The sequence below is a fragment of the Pleurodeles waltl genome, chromosome 6 (genome assembly GCF_031143425.1).
Source record: "Pleurodeles waltl isolate 20211129_DDA chromosome 6, aPleWal1.hap1.20221129, whole genome shotgun sequence".
Lineage (NCBI taxonomy): Eukaryota > Metazoa > Chordata > Amphibia > Caudata > Salamandridae > Pleurodeles > Pleurodeles waltl.
In genome coordinates, this window is record NC_090445.1 from 799,072,940 (window position 1) to 799,091,099 (window position 18,160).

The following is an 18,160-nucleotide window of genomic DNA, read 5'->3' on the forward strand; positions in this document are numbered from 1 at the left end:
AGCATTCCTCTCAAGTACCTGTGTGCCTTTGTTTCCTCCTTCATTGTATTTAGGTGTGAGGAACCCAGTGGCTCCCAGCCAGGATACTCCAACAAAAGGAGGCCTTATGGCCCCTTAACTTCTGTCTTTGTTATGGGTCTAGCTCGAATCTGATAAGCCCCTATCTCACATGCACATTGCTTCTGTTTATTTCTCTGGGGTTCAACCTCTTGAAAGGGTAGACTGCATCCACCCTGTGAAAGATTGGATAGATGCTGTCTAGCCGCGTGCACCATTGGCCTGTGCCCTGGTTATTACTCTGTTTCTGGGAAAGAACGCTTGAAATAGCTGAGTAAAAAACATTGGTTTTCAGTTGAAGGGGAAAAAAGGATCAGGATGGCACAAAACCGGGGGTCCCGCAAAAGCTTCCTTTAGCTACAAAAAGCTTGATTAGCACTTGAATCTCAAGAAAATACATTTTTAAAAGTTTAGTGAAATGAACAGTACACTTTGGAAAACCTCTTGATAAATGTCCTTTAAAAATTGCAAAGCAAAAAGATAAAATAGACTTTCTTAATAGTAGTTAGAACTGGTCAATTTGTGACCACTGAAATTTAAGGGGGCTCCATTAAAAGTCCTTCCTCAAAAAATGGATCTAAGATGTTAAACATCAGTTACCCCAAACACATTTCTCTGCATGCTGGCTTGTGGGTTTACAACAATTGTAACAAGCCTGTACCATGTAACATGTTGAACATGATGACAAAATCAAGCTGGCATCCAAAAAGACATTTGACTGATGAAGCATATCAGAAAAATAATGTCCGTAAACCTTTGAAAAATAGAACGTACTTTGCAGACCCCAACGAGTTCCCTGCATATGTTATGTCCAAAAGGTGGACGGACATTTTATTTATCTCCCTTTCCTTTTCTTGACAAATGATAGGCACCACAAAGATATCTCCTTTTACTTACTGTAAAATATCCCTAATTATTCATCCAATCATTTGTAATCAATACATGGTTTTAGTTTTTAAGTTTTTTCCTTGGCTACACAAGAGGGGTGTCCCAGTTGGGAAGTATGACCTAATAGTGAAACCATTTTGCAACTTCCCCTCAAGATATTGTTTCTAACCTTCTTTTCAGATTGATACAATGAATGTATTCTACCAAAAGGTACTTTCTTTTCAAGCACCCTGTCCAAATGACAATAATACTCCTGAGATCTAGATAGAAAGTGCACAATAGGTTTTCACAAACAAAATGACATTTATGATATCTGGTAGGAAAATATGCAAATGACGTGTTAAGCTTAGGCTTCATGTGAATTCTATTCTCTACGGATGAGACTACATCAGAAACCCAGTATTGATCATGTTGCACTTGGTGCCAAATACTGGAATCTGAAGACAAACTTAAGATCATTGTGGTCCAGTTAATATACAGTTTGTGTCAACACAACCACAGAATGCCTAGATGACTAGATAAGGAGGTGAAGCAATTAGGCCAAATGTCAAAATGTCTTTCAATAAATAGTTGAAGTGAAACTGTTCTTTCAGTAACAGATCCTGAACTTACAACTGATCCATCAACCAAATGGATAATACGAACATGTTCTTTGGAAACTTTAGTTATAATGTTCTTAATGACCTCATTCCTACCCATAAATAATTCAGTAACAGCAAAATCAACCGTTCTCCAGAAAGTGACAAGTGAGACATTTGTAAAACAACAGTATGAAAATAGATAGTTGTGATTTGGAAATATTATTGGCAACTGAAGTGAACACACGTGGTATCTGCCCTCGCAACGTACGAGAGGTGAATGTTGCACAAAACCATAGCACAAACACCAGATTTTACCACAAAGATGTGATAGATTTAAGCACTACAATTAAAATCAGAAATCTATGCTGTAAACTCTCTAATGAATTTGGAAAAAAAAATCAAGAAAAGATTTAAAAGCAAAATGAGAAGTGGTGAAAGTGAGATTAGAGGTCTAGCGAGAGGACTTGTCACTCATGCAACAAGAGAAAAACAATAACAAGTTAACAGTTCTGCCTCACAGATACATTAATGGCATGGGAAGTCATTTACATTCAAATGCCATCAGTCCTCCGGGTACTTGACTGTAGGTTCTGGTCACAGTCTAAAATTTTCCTGAAGATGCTGAAGAAATAGCTCCCGGTCTCTCCCACAGTTTTGAAGTTTACAGGAATAGCTCTAGATTCAAGGTCTAGAGGAAGTTTTCACTTTGTCCCAGACAATCTCTTCCCAAATGGGTCACCTGGTTCTCCCACATATATTTGATCCCATATTTAAACTGTTCTATACTTCAATGTGAACAGGAGGCTAGCCAACTGACTATGGGAGAGCACCTCCAGTCCTGAGGAATAAGTGGAGAGCAGGTTACTCCTGAGCATTCTTCCCATGCAAGTAAGATTAGATTTGTCCTTCTTAGTTTTCCAGGGCCCAGAAGTGTTCTGTGAAGTGGGCCAGGAAACATCACCCATCAATGTCTAGGAAACTGAATAAAAGTGACACCACTCCATCAGCTCACACAGTCCCCACACCTGACATCCCCCCTTCCTGTCTTTCTTGCCTGCACACTCTCAATTGAGAACTTCACAAAAAATGTCAGTCAGGCTTCATTCTTAAGAGTATAGTTCAAATGCCAAATGCTGCTAATTGAGGGAAGAATAATCACTAGAATTGGTTTGCTTTTGCCAGGCTTTCACGCAGCACAAACTGACTTTTAAAAGTAAACTTTCCAAAATGGTTAACAAAACTTTACCTTGACCTTTGAACTTCATTTTTGAAAAATATAAAAAATGAACTTTGAATGATGTTTTAAACACTTCTGCAGCGGAAACTATGTTCTAATTACAACTAGGCACCTCCATAGGACAATGCTATCTTGCCTATCCACTGACTATCATTTTGTACGAAGATTAATTCTTTTAATATTTAACCTATACCACTTTTATACATTAACCACCTAGCCCTGTGGGCCACAGGGCACATGGAGTAGTGACCTCTATTGTATAAAAAAAGTTTTTTCTATATTGCAGAGTATTGTTCTCTGATATTTTGCTGCAGGGTTTCAATCTGCAGCCACCCAAGCTACTGTTGTGAGCCTGGCACCCTAAATGTATACTGCAGCTGACAAATCATTTAATTTCCATGCCACTAGTACATGTCCTACAGCATCTTACTACAACCTTACTGGTATTCATTCTCCCAGTGCGTATGCTCTGGCTTACCAGTATCACACCATGCAGAGCTAAAATAGCAGTCCAAAAAGGTGAAAAAGTCTAGGGTAGCATGGAGAAAGAGTTCATTGCTACACTAAGTAGTTACAGAAAATAAGATTTCTTGTTTCAAAAAGAACCACCCACACTGTCCACAAACCAGACAGTTTGTGTGGTTCTTACTGGATATTTGTTTGCTGAGGCAAGAGAGCCTGAAAACCTTTCTTTTGCACATACAATGCATTTTGCAGATGGGACTGATTGAATTTTCCAACTAAAGGCAATATTTGACAGGGCAGCTAACAAAAATCACATCTGTAAGACCTAAAACAGCCTATGACAAAGCTTGAAATATTTACGGACAATATAATAATTTACTGAAAAATAAAGCAAAAGCAAAAAAGTGTTCAATATAATACTCTGTACGTGGATTATTGAAGCCACAGGCATAGCTCAAATGTAGCATTCTCTTACTTTTTTACTACAAAAATGTGAATGAATTGTCCTTCTAGTTATGACTACATCTCTGTGGCAGATGAAATAGCACATTAAGAACATTTGTGTAGTCCAACTAAGTGATCAAATCGCATGCTCTGCCCAACACTCTTAAGTAGAGAGCAGTGGAAAAGGTGAAAATGTAGTCCAGGCAGTGCTGGGAGCATGAATTTGTAATTCTTAGTTCTGTTCCTTTCATGTTAGTCACTTTAACCTGCAGAGCTGCAAGTGCCTCAGCTTCGGACTGCATTGTTCAGTGTGGGTGGATGAAAAGAGTCCTCTCAATTTGTCAGAATCAGCGGCAGCTGCCGCAAATGTTGGGGTGGGGGGGGCTGATGATGATGAAGGGGGGGTAAACAAAAAACTTTTTTTTAAACTTAACTTTTTCACTGTTACTCTGACTCCTGCTGCTCGCTCCTCTTCTGGTGTCCCAGCATTCACTGGGACACAGAAAAGGCTCTCCAGCAGTCCTGGTTCTGCTTTCATGCAAGAGTTAGCATGAAAACAGCGTCGGGATTAGGTTTCTCCAGCCAGGCTGTGTTTAAGTGCTCGTGTGTATTGCCGGCCAAACACATGCGCAGTTAGGTGCACTCTCCCCCCTCCCCCCACCCACCTCCCGTGGCCCAGCCCCACCCCTCCCTGTACTGCTGGCTGAGCCAGCAGATGAAAAATAAAACAATAGTGTAACTATCATTTAATTTTTAATCTCCTGGCTCTTTGCCATGGGGGTGAAACTCCTCTGCCAATACGGACCTGATGATTCATCCAATACAGTCCTGATGAGAACCTCAAATAAATGAAAGGGCCGAAATGGTTCAACAGAGGAAATTGTCTGGCAAATTATTACTGAACCCTTACAAATACGGGAATAGAGTGATTTACCGATTAACTGATACTAAAACAAACCTTCTCCTTCACTTTGCTTCATTCCTGAACAGGTAATGAACACAATTGAAATGAAACAAAGCCATGGACTTGTATAACCTCCTCAAAAAAAGACAATATTGTTATCTTACTTAGTTTGTTCCTTCAAGATAAAAATTATTTTATTTTTATGGCAAGATAATTGTCTTTTCTTTTTGAAGATTGCACTTTTCATTCATGGTGTTGAGTAGTGCTATTTTGAGAACATTTTCCTTTGTCTAAGCCTATTTTATTCAAATCATTTTTATACTGTTTATCGAATTTGCAACCTAGCAGTAACACTGAATGTGCAATATACCTTTGTTACCATGGAATGACCCAAATGATGAATTTGTTGATTCAAATGATGCAATCTTGGTTTGAATTTGCTTTAAGAGTATGACGCAGTTCAGTGCTATTTTGCCTTGCTTACCCAAATCAGGTTTATTGGCTAACCAGGTTTTCTTTTCATCTTGAATCATCCAGTTCTTGAGTATTCAGGGGATGGGATCTGACTATGTTGGCTTCATTTTGCTTTCTGGCCTTACCTGGGATGGGACTTCATCCCCCATGAGCCACCCTGCTAAGGGAGGCGTTGCTGGAGTCCGCTTTGCACTATAAAGAGCTGCAAGCCCCGCAGCATGTGCCCCCTGCCAAGAGCGGACCCGTCAGCAGCCATCTGAGGTCGGGCAAGATGGGAGGTTATAAAATTCTGCAATGAGTCCTCATTTTTGTGTGTGACCGGCCTGAGTTTGATTTGTCCTTCCTTTTTTCCCAAGTAAGTAATGTTGGGTAAAGGAAGATTACAGCTGGCGACACATGGGTATACAATAATCTGTGTTAATTCCTTCCTAGTTTGTGCTGGTGGACCTCTATCTAAAGAAATCAAACTCAAAGAATGTTGCCTCTCTTTGGAGGAGCCAAGAAATTATGTCCTTATCTTTGACTTTGCAAAAGTCCCTGTGCCTATGGAAGACGCACCAGCCACTTGTCCTCCCTCACTTCCCTTTGGGCATGCTGGGGGTGGTTGTACTCAGGCAGACAAGTCATTCTGTATTGAGCCCTCTATAAAAATGAAGAGGGCTGGAGCCTTAAGGAAAAAGAGGTCTTTAACCAACACTGGTACCAATGCGACACATGATGCTGCTATTTAAGCAAAACTGTCAATATGCATACTGAGCTCCTCCAGGTTAGACAACATTTAACTTCGGTTGATCACCTAGTCTGCCTAGAAGCAAAGGTGCCTTATTAGCTTAGTATTGCTAATTCTAAATGTGCCACAGAGGCTGCCCTGAACCCCTGATATCCTCCCTATTGGGCAGTAGGGAGGAGGAGCATGTCCCACATATGACGTAGGAGGCCAGGGTTTTGCACAATGGTCATCTTTGGAGGGATATCCAAAGATTGGATCTCCCCCAGCAGTGTTCCCTATGTTTTGGTATTGGTGAATGCATCTAGGCTTAAACTGGCGCAGACAAACTACGGCCCAATTGATATCAAACGTTTATCACTGGCTGACGCACCTCAGGGGTTATGATACTTTTTCAATATTTTAATAGAAAATATTCTGATGGTCAGGAGGGTCGAATGGTTGGGGGCCCTCTGCAAAGACCTTTTCCGATAATTGCGTTGTGGTCAATTTTAGTAACCCAAGCATTCCTTTAAATTTGCTAAGGCAACCCCCAACCCCATTTCCCCTTCTTCTCCTATGATCTCTCAGATCTCTGTTCTTACATTGTTTTCCTTGTGAGTCACTCAAAGTCTTGTCCTGGAATATTGCTGCTTTGAAGAAAAAGCTAAGCGATCAAGAGTGGATTTATCTGATTGCTACTCATCATGTGGTCTGTCTTCAGGAAGCATGAGAGATCAAGCCCAGCTATTTGGATGGGTTTTCTTATTATCATTCCCCTGACCTACCCTCCAATGCAGGCAGAGCCAAAGGGGGCTACCTACATTGAATACTAAAAACCTGGATGGGAGGGCCATAAAATTCTGTAATGATTCCTCTCATTTTCACTATTTTGTGTGTTTCTGGGCCTGGGATTTGGATCTGTTAATTATTACAGCAACCACTTTGATGGTAATGCTTAGTGAGGGATGGTAGAGCTTGAGGAAGCATGATCACTGTACATCCTAAGGCCCTGAAGTTACTTTGATTTGGTGATTTTAATGTTAATCACTGACTAAGAGTAGGAAAGCCGGTATGCGGTTTGGTGGAAAAAGAGACCTTGATGCACTTTGAACAAAATGGATATGGCAACGCCCTTAATAGTCTTATGGTTTGGTTTGATCTGGCTTAGATGAACGAGGTGTTGGACTAATTAGGTCACCGTATTCGCATTTTTAGGGGGGCTGACTGTGTCAACCGTCGATTTCTATTATAGTATCAGAGATTCTAGGTAAGGTGCTAGATGATTTTGCGGTGGTCTTCTTTGATTTTAGTGAACATGCTAGATTGTCTTGAAGTCTGAGGATATAGGGGGGTGTAAATCACTTCATAGGGTAGGCTAAGAAGAATGGCTTTTCCCTTAAATCAGAACAAGTCAATAAAGTCAGCTTTCTGCCTGGCATTCTTAACAGCAGCAGGGCTGAGGTTTCCTCGTCCCCGATGCAGGTCTTTCTGGCCATTTTGGGCATGATTACTAACATTAGGAATGCCCTTTTGCAAAAATCTTGTCAAACTTGAAGGCTCAGGGATGGTTTTACTCTACCTGCACAAAAACCCGGTCCCAATTACACCAGGCCTTACGGTCCGATCAGAAAGATAGGGTTCTTATACGGAGTCTGCCCAGAGCCTATAAAGAGGCTCGAGCTGCTAGCATAAAGGAGTTGAAAGATAGGACAGGGAGGAGTTGCCGGACATTAGTATGAATAGACTGTGCCTCCTTTTGGAAGTTGCTGAATGCCCTCTATTTTAGGGAGTCTTCCGAGCCCACCTTAGAAGTACATGTTCAGGAATCAGCATGCATAGAGTATTTTTCTGTGATTTATCCAAGTGGCTCTGAGGAGGTAGAGAAAGTAGACCCAATTAAATTAGGGTGTAATCATATGCCTCTTAGCTTTGACCTGTCAGAGGAACAGAGGTCCCTGGGGGAATGTAGTAGTGGCAAGACCCAGACAGGGTACTGGTGCATGTCTTTACGAAGTGACAGGTTTTATGGGCACCTATCCTTAGGAACATTTTCAATGCTATTGCAAGAGATGGGCCCCAGAAGTCACAAACTAAGAACTATAGACCCATTTCCTTGCTTGATTCAACTGCCAAAGTTATGTGCAAGATTTTGCTACATAGGTTGGAGGAATGGGCAACAGCCTATAATGCCTTAGCTGACACCCAATAGGGTTTCAAAAAGGGGTTAGGCACTTTGACCAGGGCCTGAACCTGAGCATTATAATAGGTGTGCATGTTGTTTTTGAGACAGGCTCGATTTACCTGGCATTCATGGATTTGACCGCCGCATTAGATTGTGTGGTTCATTCTAAGCTGTGGGCTCTCATGTCGAAGATGGGTATAGAGGCTCCCATCATTAATTTTATCAGGCAACTATACTGTGAAGCGAGTGCTTGTGTGTACTTTGGCAGCGAGGGTGAGGGCACACAGCTATATAAGATCAAACGTGGGGTTAGGCAGGGTTGTGTGCTGGCCCCCCTCTTCTTCTCTTTGTACACCAATGGAGTAGAAGCAGCACTAGGGAGGAGACCAGAGATGTCCCACATGTTGATACACGGGTTTAACTGAGGATTATACCACCTACATGAGAGAGCTGGAGCTAAAGGTGAATTAAAGTAAAACTGTCACTGTGACCTTTGGTAAAAGGCCCAAAAAGCACCCCATATTTACCATCAACAATTGTAGAGTGAGGGATGCCTCAAGCTTCTCCTACATGTCTATTTACTTCGATGCCAAGTAAATGTGGAACCAATGGTGTCAGAGTGGCCATGCTGGAGAGGTTGGTCCTGGCTCTGCTAACCTTTAGCTAGAAGTTAGGTGTTTAACCAGTTCACAAGCTGTAGATCATTTATGCGGCTAAATCCACGCCCATTTCCATGTATGGGGCAGGAATTTGGGCAATCTCCATGAGATTGAGGACATGAAGGCCGTTTAAAAATATATATATATATATGTTTTAGCTGTCCTGCAGAGCGGTTCCAATAGTGTGTGCCATGATGAGTTTGATTATCCCCTACATTACTGGTCAAATCAAACTCCAACCCCCTTTACTTTGGAGTTCGGTCTGGAGAAGAGAATCAGCCAAGTTAACACAACGGGTGCTTGAGGACTGCTTCAATCTGGTTGCAGCCCTTGATTTACCCTGGGTCTTGTTTGTGAAATCAACCCTGGAGGCTATTGGATTATCAGAGTTATTTACCTCTCCTAAATCTTGTTTATCCTACAGTAGGATCAAGTTGAAGCAGACGTTCTTGGTGCATGCTAGGATGGAAAGAGGCGAGTCAAACAAAACACCGGTACTTTTGCACAGTCAGACTCCATCGTATGAAGGTCTTCAGAACTTATTGTTTTGTTCTTACTAGGTTCTATCTTAACTACCTGCCCTTAATGTTGGACCACCCTTATAAGTGTTACTCCCTGAAGGAGCTAGGTCCTTGCCCTTGTGATGCTATATACCTTCAATCAGATTTTACATTTTAATATTTTTTCTGCCTGTTTTATGAGGTGCCAAGGAAAAATGTTATTATCCCCCTTCTAAAAAGTTACAATTTCTGGCAATGCAGATTGGCCCTTCCTTTTTAAAGAAATTGGATCCCCCTGTGATTTGGCAGGTGATGGGTGTCTTTATTTGCTGTTGTCTAAAGCTGGGAAAAATATTAGAGATTTTACTCTTGCATGCTAAGGATGTTATGGCAATTGAATGTTTGTTTTATTGCTTGGAGTTTTAATGAATGTGTTTTTATTTAATACTGAATGATTAATTGTTAGGTCATGAGTTCCCTATGTGGGAGGAGCTTTGTTGGGAGTTATTTTGATGTGTGGCACCTGCGATGAATGTGATACGGTCTATTTAATTGGCTAGGACAGTGGTCCCCAACCTGTGGTTTCGGAGACCCCTGGGGGTCTGCAAAGTCTCCCAGGGGGTCCGTGACTTTTCAGAAAGTTAAATATTATTAACAATTTAGGTCCCTAGCTTTCAGTAATGACTCAGTGGGGGGTTCCCCGGATTCCAATAATGATTCATTGGGGGTCACTTGGTTCCAGTAATGACTTTGCGGGGGTCCACAGAAGTCAAACGTTTGGGAACCACTGGGCCAGGGTATAATGAAGTCTCCTTTTTATTTTAAAATGTCGTGTACTTTTCACTTTTATGCTACAGAACGTAGCAAATATAGTATTTATTGATTTGAGTATTGAGGGACCATGCTGTGGTCAAATACCCCAGACATCCCTCCCACTTTGTACCCTTTTTGGCTCCCTGTCAAGTTTGCTGCAATGGGAGCAGATGACCAACTTGTTCCTCACTCGAGCAATTGATCCAGTTTTTGCGAAGGTTAGCCTTGACATATTTATGAATACACATCTATACTATTATTCATTCAGTTATTAACCCGCTCCATTTTGTTTTAGTAGACAGTGTCGCACGGCCTCATTTATCGAACAGGTCGTTGTCAATGGTTCAGTTATGGCGAATTAAGTTACTTTATGGTATTTTAAAGTTAATTTTGCCTTTGGAGATTAATACTTTGCTCAAACCTGTGTACACCAACGCTACTGCTTGAAAACCGCCTAGCAATTGTATTTTCTGCTTACATTCATTTTCTGGCTTTGTAACGTATTGCTCTGCTCGAGAACCCTGCAGCAAAATTACAGACATGGTTATGCAAAATTCAGTTCTACGTTATTTGATATTCAAGATGGTAACCTTCGGTTATCTTCCGTTCACGGTTGACACTTACTTTTTATTTATTACTAAGGGCAGCTAGGGAGCATGTTAATCAAATTAGACTGGATTAGGTAAACTTGTATTTAATGTTGCACATACATAATTAGTCATTGTAGCCTGCATCCCAAATCTTCACGAGGGAGGATGAGATCCATGGTTCTTTGTAGAACATGCATCACCCCGAGATATGCCCCAGTGACCGTCTCTGTGAATAGATTCAGGCTCATTAGCCCTTTGTTTGAATTGCAGATCAACAGATTATGGAACAACATACGAGAAGATGAACGACAAAGTGGGCCTGAAGACGATTTTGAGCTATCTCTACGTATGTCCCACAAACAAGCGTAAGGTAAGTGATTCTTTTTAACATTTTTCTATGTGCCGTAAATTGACAAATTCCTGGCATTTCCTTATTCTTTACACTACACTTTCGTTAGCTGTCAGCTTCTTGAACAAAGGTGAAATGCAAATAAAAACAATTTTCTTGCCATTGCCAAGCGATGTTGTTTTTCGGATTTTAATATAACTTTTGGTTGAAAAGCTATACAAACACTGTCCTCACCTCACTAGTATTTTGTGAATGGATTTAACTGAGAGTAGCGAACATTTTAAACAGCTTCACTCATTCCCATACCTCCTCGATAGATCCACAAGTAAGTTTACAAATATTTATTGATGCTTGAAGTCCCTGGAATCGGAATTTCCAGGAGATATATGAATATGGTTTGACTTTCGGGGAAGAGTCTTAGTAGTAAATCATTCACTTCAAATAAGGGAAGAACGTTTTACGGGACATTGAATTGGTTTGTGAGAGAATAAAGTAAACTTTTGCGTTGTTTCAGGAGGTTAGTAAAGTTGCACAGTACGAGACGTTGCAATGTCACAAATGTGTGTAAATCTGTGACAGTTCTAGGTACTGTGAATCTGTCAGTTACAAATCCAGGAGGTTAATTCCTAATGCAGGGCTGGGGCCATCATTTGCTTACATTTTATTACTAGTGAGCCTCAACTCCATTTCCTTTCTCTTTTGTAATTTCGAGAGTGAGTATTAAGGCAAAAAAGAAATGCAAGATATATCGCGTTTGTCAGTAGGGGAACAAAAGACTGTCAGGGGGACGCAGAGGAACACAAATCCCATATAGTATTTTGCTCCCTTTATGTTGGGCGTGGCATCTGGCTGCAGGGATTGCAGAAGGGAACGTCTCTTGTGTATGCCAAATTGAATGTACTGTTAGGGACAACATGAATGCAATTTGAAATGTACCCATTCATAGTAAAAAAAGCACTAGTTCATTAGTAACATGTCTTATTCAATGGCGGCTGCCACTCAACGGGGGTGGCGGGACAGGGAAGAGGGGAAATACATATTTTTTTTTCTTTTTTCAAAAGCTTACCTTTGGGCCAATCGCAATGCTGCTGTCATTAGCATGACAGTGGCATCGTGATAGGTCTGAGTGGCCTGTTTCACCGCTCAAACTGGGAGTGGGAGCCTGGGCATGTTATCCACTCGGCTGTGCAATACAGCTGGGTAGAGAACATACAAAGTGCACATGACTGTTTGGCCAGCACAACATGGGCTACCAAACTGATGTGTACTTTGTGCAGCAAAAGCTGTCCTCCGGCCCCCTCCATCAAGCCCAGTCCCGCCCCGCCCCTTACAACCAGGAAAAATAAAATGATAATAACATTGCGTTATCATTCTATTTTTCTTTTCCCCACAATCCAATGGGGTGACGCTCCTCTGCCTCAGCAGAGGAGCTGCCCCTGGTCTTCCTGCAGTTTGAACCTGCTTTGAGACAAAATGAAAGATTTTGAAAAGAATAGAAAAAGAAGAGAACTTATATTTTTACGACATTCACCATGCATACCAATGACTGGGGCACACCTTACCATTTTTAAAAAAATACATAAAATCTTCATTAATACAGGAATAATCCTGAGCAAACAATGGTTGCTTACACATCATGGTGGCACTCAATCTGAAAGATCTTTTTTTAGCATAGTGAGGTAGTGCAAACCCTACCACAAAATATAATTATGCCGCCCTTTGCACTGAGCTCACATTAGTTGCATGGATCTTTGGGGTGGTATTTAGATAAAACAGCTGCAATGGAAAGTATTTGTCACAATTGAATGCTAGATGAGACAGTGAGAGTTTAAGGAAGTTCAAAATATTAATTCAAGCAAAAAGTCAGTGGTGTAACAAAGGCCCCTGCAGTGCGGAGGGCCACTGAGCGCCAGGCGAGACTCCTCAGCCTGCAGTGTACACTGGCAGCAGGCCCCTGACTGGGTCCTGGAAGGAGGGCCCCTCCAAGTACTTTGCAGGGGGGTTCCACCAATTTCATTACACAACTGCAAAAAAGTAATCATTTTTATTAATCAAAAATTACAAAACATTGCATAAAGTGTGTCCTAAATCTGTCCCTGCTCAGTTCATCTCTGTCTAGTTGGCAAGAATTTCTTTTACTCATAAAGAATACAGTAGCAGTTCAGTCTAGTCTTACTGAAGATGCCATGGTAATTCCTGTTAGGATTTCCAGAAAGTTCTTTATTCTTTGGCCAACCTGCCTCTCACAACTTTAAACTCGGTAAGCTTCAATCATCACCCTATTCTGCCACTGTCTATCCAGCCCTCTCTCCTTCTAACAATAGTTGGAAAGCTGCTCAGTTTATGAAGCAGAATAGCTAAAATGTGCCCAAACACAAGAAAACCAAGCAGCTCTCTCGCGTCTCTGCCTTGGGAACCCCTTATTCTTTCCCTCACACACCTTTCATAACAAATCATTTGATAAAATATTTAACAATTTATCATAAATGTATTTCATTTTTTGGTGTTGCAAAACGTTTCAAGCAAAATCAACTTGAAGTTTGAAAGGAATCTGCTACCCTGCCCTATATTCCCATGCATACTTTGCTTCTTAAAAAATAAAATACATGGATGATTGTTGTCATCTCCTTTCCCTCAGCTTTCAAACTGTAAGCCATTTCATTAGAGATGCAATTTAGTATATAATTTGTGCATTCAAACAATAATCAGTAAAGCAAAAATTGTACATAATACTCCTTCCATTGTTTTAAAATGGAAGAAGTTTAGTAACATGCATAAGCTATGCAAATGTTAGAAGTGAAAAATTCATTTTGCAAGGAATGTTAACAATAACAATTTTCAGAATGCCAAACAGCATACGTTGTGCAGAGTTTGAACAAGTTTATGACTCCGAAAAGCAACTGCAGTTTGGCCTAGCTTCATTCTACCGTTTAGTAATTCCATATTAATTTAGATTTTATTAAGCTTTTGCAGTAGTATCTCCCACAGAAAACATAGTAAACCTAGATATTTTTTGGGAATGGAGCGACTTTCCCATAAAAGGGCATAAAACATACAGCTGAGACTTCATGTAAAGTCTCAGCCGTATGTGAATTAGCCTCTTAAATCCCTGTACACTCACTTTTCCTAACAAACACTGTTAGTTTTCATTGCTTTCAAAAAATTAATCAATATCATCTTCTAAATATAATCCCCCTCAAAATTTCAGAATGAGCTGATGGTATATCATTTGATGCTTGTTAGACGTGACAACCTTGACATGGTATTACCCCAAACGTTTTATCTTCGCACTCAATGTTTGCTGGGTTTGTTTTTCTTGGCTTTATGGTGCAGTGCCCTTTACAACTGCCTACCAGTGCTAGAGTGAGTGTGTGCTCCCCTTCAAACATGGTTATATTGGCCTGCAAAGAATTGGCTCATTTTATTTACTTTTAAGTCCCTAGAAGATAATACTACATTCACCCAGAGCCTGTAAGTTAAATGCTACAACTGAGCCTGCAACACACATTGAAAAGGCTAATTTAGTGGCTGGCACAAACATGTCTCAATCCTGCCACTGCAGTCTATAGAGCAGTTTAAAACTGCCATGTTGACCTGGCAAAATAAACTTTTGCCAGGCCTAAATCTTCCTTTTATCACATGTCAGCCATAAGGTAGTTCCTAAATGCTCTTAGGGCATGGTACATTGTAATTAAAAAGTAGGACACGTGTTAGTTTTACATGCTTGGCTGTTAACGACTCCTAAAGTAAATGTTCACTGTTGTGAGGCCTATCTCTCCTATTGACTAATAATGAGTTAACTTTTTACATTTAATAAGCATTAACTTTAGATTTGAAGCTGATAGAGCTATGCTGTCAACACTCAAATGAATTGTAATTTAAAGTCTTCTTTAATGGTGAAGTCAGATTTGAAGTTACAATTTCAAAAATGCCTCTCTTAGAAAGATGAAAAGAACATGAGGGATCGGATGCTGAACAAGGCAGTCATTCACCCCCAGTAACAAAGATCTGGGTTTAATCCATTGTTTTTTGTGTCCACCACCCCACCCCAGTTTGTACCCAGCCATATGCAAAACAGTCTTGACCCTGTTGCCCAGGGAAACAGCCCAGCCCAAACTGCCAGGCCACGTCCTCCCTGGGCCAGAAACGAGCATCCTGGGACCAGTTCTGGGGTATCCCCACTCATTAGCCAGGCCAGGTTGAATCCAGTAGTGCAGTGAGCATGGGGCAGTGTCTGGACTGACACTATTAGGGCAAGAAAAGCAAAATGAACTGACGACAGAGAATGCTGAGTAGTGCAAACATTTATCCCCAGTGACAAAGAACTAGGTTTAATCCATTGTTTGTTTGCCCACCACGCCGTCCCAGTTTGGATCCAGCCATCTGTAAAATCTTGAACCTACTCCCAGGGCAGTTCTGGCTGGACTGTTCCCATGAGGAGCAGGGTGAGGAACTAGTAGTCAGGATTTGTTGGACAATACTTATAGCTTCAGACTGGTGGATATTTGATTGTAACAATTCCACAGCCAGTGTAACAAAGAAGTTAATTGATTGATCTGATACAAGAGACAATAGGTCTGAATGAGGATCAGAATAATTCTTATGAATTCTAGGAAAACCACAAAGGGCTCTGAACCTAAACTTAGGGGTATTAACAAATGTTAACTTTTAATCACCAATGTCCCCTTGGACTTGGGCCTTTCGTAATTGTCCTCAGTATGATTAACCTAACAGTAATTGTAACCCTAGCCTGTACATTTCAATTAAATTAAAGCCATTGTCTTAAAATAAACCTTAGATTACTGGAAAAATAGTATATCATGAGAATCAATTGCATCCACTCTATTCATCACAAGGACACACTTAATTCTCCTTGGCAACCTGATTTAATCAAACACATTACTGCAATCAATGAAAACTATTCCTTTACTCATCATTCATTACACCTAGAGTACCCCACAGTCCTCAAATACATATATGTGCAATTTTATACAATATATGTAAAAGTTTTAAATTTTCGATCTCTTAACCCTCACTGAACTGTTTGCACTAGAGGTGTCCAAATAATACATTCATAGCGCATCACCTATCAAGGTAGTCAATCCGACCAGTAGAATACAAGAAAATTTGTTAGTGTTTTTCCTCCTTGTTGTCCCATACATCATTGCAGCTTAATTAGTTTACAGAATACTCCTCCAAAGGAAAAATGTCAACACATTTCGGTATGGACAATTCATGGCTGCCTCAGGACAGAAGCAAAAGACAAGTAGACATTTATAGAAGAAAATAAAATTGCATATGTACACATTGGTAAACAGGGCAATGTCCTGCCTTAGTCACTGTAAAACTCCACACCAAAAGGGGCAATTTCTATCACATTTTAAGGATAGAACAGTTACCTGGGGAAATAATGAAAAAGCTGTCACCCAATGTGTGCTGTCTGCAAAGAGACTGTTGAAGTGTTTACAAAGATTTCCCCAAACCACATGCACAATTAGGCATAATGGTGCCATAAAATGTATGGTAAAGGTTAAGGTTAAAAGAGATGCCTCCAAATCCTGAGAGCAACACAGATCATTACCAAGAGCAAAGCAGATATAGTTGCACCTTCACAAATGAAAACAGTCAACTGGCCCTGCTTGATGATTAAATTGTGAACCAATGTAACCTACGGCTTAACTCAACACAGACAAGACAATCTCCTGCGGACTTAGAAATTCCCTTTATCACTGCAGTACCATTCTCAGCACCATGTACCAGTAAGCATCCTGCTGTGAACAAACTATGGGTGGGCAAAAATGTAGCTCCGTCTGTGGAGTTTTGCCCACTCTGCATTTCGCTTGGAGCATGGACTTCCGGCAAAACTCCACCAACTGCTGCGTGGTGTAGTTTTTTCTCATGCAAGGCTCACCAATGTTAAGTTGGTGAGTACAAGCAAGAATCTATGTCCCCTAGTGTGATATTTTCAGGAGCTATACTGCCTACTGGTGAGATTTTTCAATGCAGGTGTTCAAAATTGGGTTTCAAGTTGGCAGAGGTATGCAACTTGTCAAAGCATGGACCACAATCCTAGTCCGGGTAAGTCACAAACAGACATTTGCTGGTGCTCATCCTATGATAGCTTGGCACAGGGCCGTTAGACTTACCTTCAGAGGCAATGTGTTAAGTATTTGTGCAACACTTCACACAGTAAAACAGTGAAAACACCACACCAATATAATCCATACCAGACACATAGAGCTTAATTTAATAAATAAAATAAAACCAAAATGACAAAAATCCAATCAGTAGAAGTAGAGATATGATTTAAAAAATAAATAAATGAATGCAAAATAGTGCTTAGAAGCAATAAGCACTTAAATCTTAAATGGGATATCTGGTCACGCTGGACTGCGGAAAAAGTTAAAAGTTCAGGCCCACCACAATGGAGCACAGGTCAGATACAGGAACTCCACTTGTGCTTGCTGAACAAAAGTACCTTTATCTAGCTTGTGTCTCCGTCGATCCGAGGAGCAGCCAGAGGTGCGGCAGTTCAGAATGTGACATGCTGGTTCCAAATTTAATGCGCGACTGCTGCTCCAGCAGTAGTCGATGCAGAAATTCCAAAGGAGACGCACTGGTTCTGAGGGCAATGCACCTGGTTCACTCGAGGCAATGACAAAGATACGCTGTTTCTGACTCAAGCAAAGGTGAAGATGCACCAGTTCTGATGAGGATGCATGGCTTCTGGTTAAATCAGATTTTATAGGCACTTCCAAGGGCCCAGGACTGGATTGGCACCACTTTACAGGGCAAGACAAGCAGCAATCAGAGTCCAGGTGCTGTAGCAGGATAAGATCATGTCATTTGTGTCCCTCAGACTTCAGAAAACAGACCAGTGAGCTGTCCCTTGGAGTCAATCTGGGTTCTGGGTTGTAGAGATGTATGTCTAGTCCTTCCTATTACCAGGCACGAGGGTAGTAGGTAAGCTCAGCAAAGTAGAAGTCCAGCAGAGTGGCAGTCCTTGTAGCAGCACAGCAGTCCTTCCTGGCAGAGTATCCACAGGTCAAGAGTTGGTGGTGTCAGAGGTCCAGAACTTATACCCAGTTGGGCCTTTGAAGTGGGGAAGATTTCAAAGAAAGGTCTTCAAAATGCACAGAGGTCCTCCTTTCCTATTCTGGCTGCAGACTCAGTACAGCGGGTAGCAGCCCTTTAAGTGGGGACAAGACACAGCCCATTCAGGTGTGTCAGTCTCTCCCTCCCGCCCTGCCCAGGATGGCCATCACGCTGTAGATGGCTCATATGTCAAACCTAAGCACCCTTATGTGT

The 18,160-nt window shown here is 41.1% G+C and overlaps 1 protein-coding gene across 3 annotated transcripts in view; it reads left to right on the forward strand.

The window, feature by feature from the left end:
* Positions 1 to 18,160, forward strand: part of LOC138300266 (VPS10 domain-containing receptor SorCS1-like) — a 2,596,073-nt gene that overhangs the window by 1,166,166 nt on the left and 1,411,747 nt on the right. For all 3 annotated transcript variants that reach the window (XM_069239431.1, XM_069239430.1, XM_069239429.1), the window contains exon 3: positions 10,774 to 10,873. In XM_069239431.1, coding sequence (XP_069095532.1) covers positions 10,774 to 10,873 — 100 coding nt within the window. The remainder of the gene's footprint in view (positions 1 to 10,773; positions 10,874 to 18,160) is intronic.